Source organism: Sceloporus undulatus, chromosome 4, assembly GCF_019175285.1.
Source record: "Sceloporus undulatus isolate JIND9_A2432 ecotype Alabama chromosome 4, SceUnd_v1.1, whole genome shotgun sequence".
NCBI lineage: Eukaryota > Metazoa > Chordata > Lepidosauria > Squamata > Phrynosomatidae > Sceloporus > Sceloporus undulatus.
In genome coordinates, this window is record NC_056525.1 from 222,138,469 (window position 1) to 222,148,393 (window position 9,925).

A 9,925-nucleotide genomic window follows, 5' to 3' on the forward strand; every position below is an offset into this window, starting at 1 on the left:
TTTGTTCAGGGAAGGTTTGACATTGTCTTCCCATTTTTCCTTTCTAGCTGCTTAGTAAGGTGTGCACTAAATTACCTTGTCCACTTCTTGTCTGTTAAAGTAATACCTATTATTATTGCTGTTGTGTGCCTTCAAGTCTTTTCTGACTTACGGTGACCCTAAGCAAACCTATTATGGGGTTTTCTTGGCAGGTTTCTTCAAAGGGTTTTTTTGCCATGGCCATCCTCTGATGCTGAGTGTGACTTGCCCAGTGGGTTCCATGGCCAAGTGAGGATTCAAATTCCGTTCTCCAGAGTCATAGTCCAATAGTTTTCTTGTGGGTTTTTTGGGCTATGACGCCATGTTCTAGAAGAGTTTATTCCCGATGTTTGGCCAGCAGCTGTGGCTGGCATCTTCAAGAAGAGAGTCCAGTGCTCAAACCATACTGGATCCTAATACCTATATAGCAGAATGTTAACATCTGCAAAGATTACACCTAAAAGTGGCAATTGTGGCTAGCAGATTCAGGGGGTTGTAGTCCAAAAAGTAACCCAAAGACAAATGTAGACTAACAACCAACTACCTCTGCAATTCTATCTTGAGATTTCTTTTGCAAACCCTTTTTTAAGGATAAACTTCATTAGGTTTAAATGCTCATCTGTATCCTTAAAATGGCTGGTTTCTATTCTAGTATAGGTAAGGCATAAGGCATGCAGATTGCAATTGTTGATGCCACCCCACATTCTAAAGATTTCCATAATTCCTATGTGCAGAGAGAAAACCTTGACTTCCTTATGACAACAGACTGCAGTTGTCTACATACAGGAATAGTGTGGTTACATGTTAATTTTTATACACATTCTTGGAATACATAGGCTGGGTGCTCAGATTCTCTAGCTGGAGCCAAAAACCAGTGGTTTTACTTAATTTTCTAGCCCTCGAAGCTTGGTCACTTTGAAAGTAGAGCAGCAGTGTATTGTTAAAACAATTTTGACAACCACCAAATTTCTTTCACAGTGCTTATATTTAGCATACTGGTAGGTTTTTGCTACAAGTTACCCCCCACATCCTGCATAATTATTTTTTTAAAAATTCCTTATACAAAATGTAATAGGTTTAAAAAACAAACAGAGACTGTATTGTATTGGAACAGTTAAAGGAGGGGACCGACAGTCCTGAGGGCGATGCATTCCAGCAACCAGTGCAAAGTAGGGGAGGAAGGATGCGGGAAGAAGAGAGTCAAACACATTAAATGAACATTTTCATGCAACAGATCTTGGAGGGACCAAAAGAACTGCAGAAAAAGTCCTACAAGTAAATTCTGCCTGTTTGACTTGGGAGATCACGACGAGATTGCATCATGTACTACTGTACACAGAGAGATCCTGCCAACATTCAGTGCATGGCTTAACTTACCATTGGATTGAAAAGCGGCAGGGAAAGATTGTACCCCTTGAAACAGAACAGTGGTTGACATTCCAGTGATTAACCACATAATGCCACATTTTTTTCAACACTTGCAGCAAACAAAAAGCTATTTTCCGTTTTTAAATTCCTGTACATGTTTAAAAATTAAAGTAAAACCAAGTATATGTGCAAAAATATTTACAGATTTCTTTCCAATTGCTGGAAATTATGGCTCTCCCAGGCATGATTTACTGATGTTTTTAAAATATCAAGATGTTCTATCCAACCAAGAGACAGAAAATGTAAATTGCCATTGGAGGACAACTGCACTAATTGTTGGTTGTTCCTTTTTAAAAAAATTATCCAAAAGCAGCAGCTGAAGATCACAAATCCTCTTCACTTATCTTCTCAAACACACAGTCATCTTCGCTTGATCTACTAGTTGGTATCTTTTTTCGTGGCTTAAAACCAGAATGAAATATCTGCACAAAATGAAAGATATCAAAGATAATAATATTATCCAGCTGATTAAAATGCTAACCATAAATAGATGAAAAACATTGGTATAGGGAGAAACAGAGTGCATTAAATTTATGAAGCCAGCAGCTCAAGTGGAAGCATTAAAAGATAACTATATAATTGCTGGGGATATCAACAGCTATTATTTTTGCAAACAGTAGGTAAGGCAGGCAGGTCAGAAGAAGTGATGGAAGGCTAGGGTTGAGCTCTTTAGTTTCAATGCCTATATGCAGAGCTTGGAAATACAACTTTTTTGGATAGCAACTTCCAGAATCCCCCAGCCAGCATGCTGGGGAGCATGGGAACACATTACAGTTAGCTCTCTGTACCCACATGTTCTGCATCCATGACTTGAAAATATTTCCACCCCAAAATTCCAAAAAGCAAACCTTAATTTTACTCTTTTATTTAAGGGACATTTTACTACCCTCCCTGTATATAATGGGACTTGACCAGACCAAAAAAAGTTACCTTTCCATCTTTACCTCTGTCTGTTAACATCATTATGACAACAAATATATAGGATTACATAGAATTGACTGGCCCCAAGATGTAGTAGTCATCTTTATATCTCTCTCATCCTACTCAAATTCATCTCTTCCCAAATTGCGAAACTGAATCCACTAACCTGACTTGGATGGATGCTTGCCTTCTTTGCTTTATCTGGTTCAGGAAGTTCAATCTGCTAAAATAAATTCATTTAAGTATAAAATGTGTTATACTGAAAGATAAAAACAGAGTAGCAGCAACTAGCTCAAGCTTATTTCAGATGAAGATACTGGCCAATTATGTTACAGTGACTGGAATCTTACCAATTACTTTTTTCTTCAGTTTATGAGCATAGTCTTAACTGATTATCAAGAACCTCTTGCAGCAAAACAGGACTGACATGCTCAATTACACGCAGTTTAGGAGGCTCCATAGCATTACAAAAGAAAGAGTATTATCTCTGAATAAAAGTGCCCGGCCACGGAATGACTGCCCCCCACATCATGTATTAGCCCACCACTCTATCCTCGTATTTTGTGTGTGTGTGTGTGTATTTTTAATAGATATTTTAATTGTACATGTTTAATCCTGTTTTAAGGGGGGGAATTTGGGACATAATTTTGTAAATGTGGATTTTAATATGTTGGTTTTTTTTATTATTTATATACCGCTATTCCAAAGATCATAGCGGTGAACAGCAAGTAAGCTAATTAGCAAGTAAGCTAATTTGCCCCCAACAATCTGGGTACTCATTTTAGCGACCTCGGAAGGATGCAAGCCTGAGTCGAGCTTGGGCCCTTTTGCTGGTCTTGAACTCGCAACCTTGTGGTTTTGAGTGAATGGCTGCAGTACAGGCATTTAACCACTGTGCCACCAGTGAGCCGCTTTGATTGTCTTGTAACAGAAAAGCGGGATATAAATAAAAGTTTTAGTTTTATTTATTATTATAGCAATCATATAAAATGATTTATGTCTTTATTTGGTATGTGAGCACCTCATTACCTGAGTCTAGGTATACTATAGTTTACTTAACTGGTATGCAAATTGAGGATTACTGACCAATAGTATGCATATATACTGTATATACAGAAAGGAAAAGTTGACATATCAGTGCCATTTTTCAGCCTTGTTAAAGCTTACTTAGAATCTATACAATACATTCAAGTATAGACACTCACTGCTGATTGTTGTGGTTAACTGAGAATTAGTTATCACTCTTGTCCAAGAAGATAGGGCTTTCTATAATATCCCCGTCGGCCCTGCCTAGAAGATAGTATTTGATAGTATGTGAAAAAACTTCCTAGGGGCACCTTGAACTTCCTAGGTCAGACCTACGTCCTAGTTCCTTTGCTTCCAATAATAAAAATGGAAATATACATCCCAATCTTATGCATGTTTTCTTAGAAGTACATCCCACTGAACTCAGAAGGAATTACCCTTTATATAAATGCAGGGCTACTGTAACTAAAAGCATGAATGGAAAGAGAAGCTTGCTTTCTGTGTTGATTCCTAGGAATGTGGTAGACTACTAATTGAAGCAAAAACAGTGAGATTCATTGGTATAAAGGTATATAAAATTAAGTATGGTGTGGGGAAGGTAGATAGTAAAAAGTTCTTCTCCCACTTTCCTATTACTAGAGTCATCTTGAATGGTGGAGATTATCACATCGGCAAAAAAGACAGGAGCTTAGTGGTATCAATATTGCACGATAATGTGATGATTATCACACGATGCAACGATTAACCCATGAATAAAGAGGAACTCTAGCACTGCTTTTTATTCACAGGGATTTTCCATAAACAAAGAGCAGCACTAAAATTCCTCTTTATTCACGGGATAATCACAACGTCATGTGATAATCATTGCATTATCACACAATACTGATGGGAGCATACCGCTAAACTCCTGTCTTTTTTGCTGGATTGATAATCTCCAGTGAGAGATTCAAGACAATTAAAACATTGTTTACTAGCAATCATCTGGCTAAATCAGTGGTCCCCAAACTGTGCTTTTTAAGGGATTTTGGACTTCAGCTCCCAGAATCTCAGACTATTGGCCAACAATCTAATTAGCCTTAGCAGTCTTATTAACACCAATAGGCTGACTCCTTACAGAAGGCATTTATGTTTCTGTTACTGTGTGCACATAATCTGGAATTCTTCTGGATTTGCAGTTTGTACCTGTTTAATTTCTACTTCTTTATTTTGTAGCTGTCAACATCGATTTATGACTCTAATCAAGTTATGCAAGACAGAAGTAAGTAGTTCTTCACATTGCACATAGTTGAACTGTAGAATTCACTGTCACAAAGTGGTTTAGTTATGGCTGCCGAACTAGAAGTTTTAAAAGGGTAAATTCAAAAGGTAAGTTCATAGAGGCTAGGGCTATTAATAGCTACTAGTCAGGAAGGCTATATATTACCTTCAATATTAAAGACAATATATAAGTATATTAGTTACTGGTGAATGCAAGAAGGAGGAGGCGGTCTTGTTCATATTCTGTTTCCCCCTTGGCCATTTGGTTGGACACAGTACAAGCACAATGTTAGACTTGACTGGCCTTCGTGACTTTTCGTATGTTCTAATATGTGCAGTGGTAATTTCCCAAAAGCAACAAGGGGCAAGATAGCTGACAGCTTCTTGTCAATGGTTAGGCAAACCATTCTCGTCAAACTCTGCTCACCATTTCTTGATCACTTTTGGTTGTTGTCATCAGCTGCTCCGATATTATCTTTTTTAAGCAACTGCTTAGTAGAAATGCCTAAAAATGGGGGAAAATACATTAATTTTGGGCTCCCTTTTGGGGAGAAAACAACACTACGACACTCTTTTAACTGAATGGCTCTCGATTGGACTGTATTAATCCTGCTCTGTAGCAAGAAGAGGACAGATAGCAGTTTCAACATATTTTGAAGAGTTGGTAAGACTTATATGCAACTATCCAACATCTCTACATTTCAGTAGTGCGGAATCTGGATGAGGGAAGCACTAGAAGGTATGTGACCATGGGCACTGCTACTTTGTTCCAGATCCTCCAGCCTGTTTTACCTCCCCACCCTGGGGACATGCACAGAAAAATATATATTTTAAATCTACAATAGGGAAAAGTAGCTCAAGAGAATAATTTGGAGTAGGCAAGCTGTGGATGGAAAAGGTTAAAGCACCTGCATCCTCTGCTTCTTTTTCCCAAAGTAACCAGGCTGTGGATGGAAAAGGATACAGCACCTCCACCCTGTGCTTCTTTCCCCCAAAGTTCCTTTTTAGGTCAGCTAGCACTGGAACTTTAATATGGGCATTGATACAACACATGAGAAAAATGTCATTTTGATCCCTCTACCCTCCTCTTCTTAAGTATACCAGAACAAACCTGTTTTGTATTAAAGACAATCCATTTCCATGTATCAGAATCATTGTATTCAAACCTGAGTTCCAAAAACTGGTCAAGTCCTTGACCTGTAACAGATCCCTAAGCAGTTAAAAGAAAAAAGAAAAAGACAAATACTATTATGTTTTACTACTAATTCAGATATTCTTCAATCTACATTGCTGACCATTCACAGCTATAACAAAATCTTGGCTATCTCTGCTGTTTCAGTGGCAACTCACATGTTCTTATTCTTTAACCAACTGGTGTGTTTTTTTTGGGGGGGGATGTTTGTTTGTTTAATAGAAAAAGGAAAAAGCTGTTTCCACACCTGTGATTTTGCTTTAAGGGCAGGCCTCCCTTGCTACTGGTTTTTCTCAAAACAAATTCCCAAGAGAATTTTACAAGATGAACTGTGTTTTGGAAGAGAGGTTCAATTTTGGGTTTTTGGGTGGCATCCAGAGCCTGCCCTATACTGTTCATAGTAAGTGTCTTTGGGAAAAGGCCTTCGTACTGGGGAAATCGGTAAGACTGAACTTCCCTCACTGCATTGAAAACAAAACAAAATCCACAAAGGAGTGCTATTTTTATTGACCAGCCAAAATGCACAAAACACATATTGCAAGCTTTTGAAACTCTTTTGGCTTCTTCTTCAGGTGAAAGATGTTAAAAATTATACAGGAGGAAGATAAGTAATGGTGTTGGAGTCAGAGGTCTACATTTTGCATAGATGTTGTCTCTATTGCAGTTCAGTTAGAGGGATGTCAATGTAGGCAGAGGCCAGATTTCTCTTCCTCAAGTGGGGACTTAGACAATGGGCAGAGAAATTTGAAAACAGTTATTTCAAGAGGGTGGAAATGGAGGAGCTTCTTTTCCATTTCCTGCTATCTACAACTTCTCCCCTCTCCATTTCCCAGAAACTTAGGTAACCCTGAGAAGTCTGAACAGAACTATAAGGGGTCCAGTGTGAGCCTGGCTGAAGCATTGAGTAGCAGCATTGATCCTAGGGTATGGGATACACTGCAATATTTTATTTCAGATCCCATCTTAAGAAATGGAAAAAAAGCTACACTGTCTCACCAGAACTATTCCTTGTAAAATACATTTATAAATATTCAACCAGATGAAACTCATGATTAATTGAATAAAGTTGCCTGGAAATAGTTCTAATGATGGGGGATTAGTTGGCTTGTTCTACTTGGGCTGTAACTGTATGACCACTTTATTGTCTCAGGTCAAGCAGTGGTAGCACACTCTGGGCATTGCTAAGTTCTTTATCCAGCCCTTCTTAGTGCACATTTCCTAGTGGATAGTATACCCTAAAGGCACCAGATCCTGTATGATCTTGGAAGTTAAACAGGTTTAGCCCTGGTTAGTACTTGGTTAAGAGAGTGCCAACAAATGCCAGAGGGTGTAGGCTATATTTCAGACAAAGGAACTGTCAAAACCACCTCTGAATATTCCTTGCCTAAAAAAATACTATGAAATTCATGATTTCATCATAAGTAGACAGGCAACTTGAAAGCAGGCGCAGAGAGAGAGAGAGAGAGAGAGAGAGAGAGAATGAGAATAGACTACTACAATCACCACAGATAAGCTTATTGCTAAACATATTTTGGGGGGGGGGGAGTCAAAGAAAGAGTTTCTTCTAAACACATACACAGCAACAAATCTATATAGAGGAAATATACACATGTGTGGTGTCTTATTTCCTGCATTCAGAGCACCTCCACTGAAAGATTTTTAAAAAAAAGAAAATAGAACTCATTTTCAGATTTTGAAAAATGCTATTTTTTGGCCTACCACCAGCATACTCATGATACCCAAATTCTATCTCTCCTTTCAATCAAATCTTATGGAAGATGTTTCTGTAATGGAGTGGATAAGGGCAAACAAATTAAGACTTAATCCAGATAAATCAAAGGTGCTCCAGATCAGTGAAAGGGTCTTTCACTGGGGGGGTATGTGTGCCATTCGCCTCCTAGTTATGTTTTAAACACTTTTTAACCATTTTGAATTACTGGTGTTTTTATCAGGGTAGTCTACTTAATTGCTTTTTATACTTTTATTACAGTATTTTGTTAGGTGTACTTTGTATTAATCTATGCTGTGATCAGCCCTTGAGTTCCATATTGGAAGAAAGCTGGGGTGTTAAATAAATAAATAATTATCCCAGAATCCACCAGCAACATAACCAATACTCATGTTGGCTGGAGGATTCTGGGAGTTGCAATCCAACAAAGTACTGGTAACTTTTCCAAGCTCTATTCCTTTTAAAGGAGGACAATGATGAATCACAGCAAGGCAGTTAGCATTACACAATATGGTTAAGCAACTGAAAAAACATCAAGTTGCTCACAAGGTACTTACTAGAAATGTGACCTGCCAGCACCTCACCCGGTTGATCTTGAAGCTGACCTCTTTGATCTGGTTACTAGGCAACTTTATGCAGCAGCTAATCTCATTATTTCCAACATGAATAGCAGCAGTACAGCCTACTTCAGGGTAGTCACAAGAGCAAGGATCAAGCTGTATATATCCATAATGCTGGACCTCCTGAACCACCTCTAAGAACTGTGCAAGAGAAAGAGAAACTGGCGGAGAACAGTGGGTTATATATGACACAATGTAGGAAGATGGCAAGGGCTAGTAACTTCACCAAGTGACTGGAAGCCACATAATATATTTTTATAAAGTTACTTATGTAGATTATAATTCCCAGAACCCCTTAGCCAACATAGCCACTAGCCATGCTAGCTGGAGGATTCTGGGTTACAGTACATATTATAACTCAGTTCCAAACTCTGGTACAGAGAGCCCATTCACATATTGATGACCTATACTACAATTTATGTTCCCTAGTTTAAAGGGACACATCTCACATTTAACATTAATGCAGGAGATTTCCCCATACTTATTTTGCCAGTAAAAGTATCATATGTTAGGTGGGAAGGATAAATATGGCCTTGCAAAGAATTTTCAGAGCAAGACTCCAAGAGCTATTCAGCAGGACACATCTGCACCAGTCATTCCTTCCCAGTACCTTCAGGTGCAGGCCTAATCTGCATTGCAGAAATAATGTGACACCGCTTTAACTGCCATAGCTCAATGTTATAGAATTCTGGTATTTGTAGTTTTGTGAGATAGTTAGCCTTCTCTGTTAGAGAGTTCTGGTGCCACAACAAACTACAAATCTCAGAATCCCATAGCATTGAGCCATGGCAGTTCAGGCAGTGTCACACTGAATTATTTCTGCAAAGTAGATTAGACTACAGAAGCAAAAGTAGTAGGTGGGTTTTCCCCCCTTTTACTAAGTCACTTGTAAACTTGGTTTGCAGATCTAAGTGCCCTTCAGAAACCAGGGTAGGAAATTCATGGGCCTGTAGATTTTTGGTGGTCTACTCTAGCTAGTAGAGGTCGTAATGAGAGATGCTGAAAACTGCTGAACCAAATGCTCCCCATCCTTAAACTACAGGAAAAGTGGCAAAGTGAATTGATTTTGAATGTTGTTTCTCTTTCATACATATACCGGTTACATTTCCATCACGAAACAAATACATATAGCACAAGTAGTTTAAAGGAATGTAATTCTTCAGTGGGGAAATGGAAACACACATAGACAGACTAGGACAAGGTAGCATAAATATATGCCAGTGCAGTTATGCTGAATCTCAAGTTTATACAACCAACCGCATAATAGGCACAATGGCCTTGAGTTCACCCACTAAACAACACTCAATTAGCTCCATATTCCCCATGTCAGAAATGAGAGAAGGACTGCATGTGCTTGCAAAATGACTGGCTGCCCTGGGGACTGCATTTGTGCAACCTCTGTGAAAGCATAACAACTTGTATAATGATTTTTATACTAAGCTAGCACCCCAGTTCCAATGGACTGGGTCTACCTCCACCTTTGTCTCTGTATTCAATTAAATGTTCCAAGCAGAATTTCAACTGTAATTACTTCTTACAGGTTGTTTTTTTTTAAATGAAAACAAAAATGGAAACAATTGGATGCATTCTATGCTGAGTGACTAGCCAGAAGAATGCTTTTAAATAAGAGTTTAAAATGACTGACACTTTTGCCATTGTTTTGCATTTACCATAAAGAGAAAGCAAGAAAACACTGGCTAAGCATCTCTGCTCACACTAGTGCATGATCAAAAA

General features: G+C 38.5%; 1 protein-coding gene across 1 annotated transcript in view; it reads right to left on the reverse strand.

The window, feature by feature from the left end:
* Window positions 1-993: 993 nt before the first annotated feature.
* SNX31 (sorting nexin 31) overlaps window positions 994-9,925 on the reverse strand; it is a 34,477-nt gene continuing 25,545 nt past the window's right edge. The window contains exons 8-13 of the mRNA XM_042464459.1: window positions 9,442-9,589; window positions 8,129-8,404; window positions 5,762-5,860; window positions 5,078-5,155; window positions 2,534-2,590; window positions 994-1,868 (exon numbers count right to left, since the gene is read on the reverse strand). Coding sequence (XP_042320393.1) covers window positions 1,770-1,868; window positions 2,534-2,590; window positions 5,078-5,155; window positions 5,762-5,860; window positions 8,129-8,404; window positions 9,442-9,589 — 757 coding nt within the window. The 3' untranslated portion in view covers window positions 994-1,769. The remainder of the gene's footprint in view (window positions 1,869-2,533; window positions 2,591-5,077; window positions 5,156-5,761; window positions 5,861-8,128; window positions 8,405-9,441; window positions 9,590-9,925) is intronic.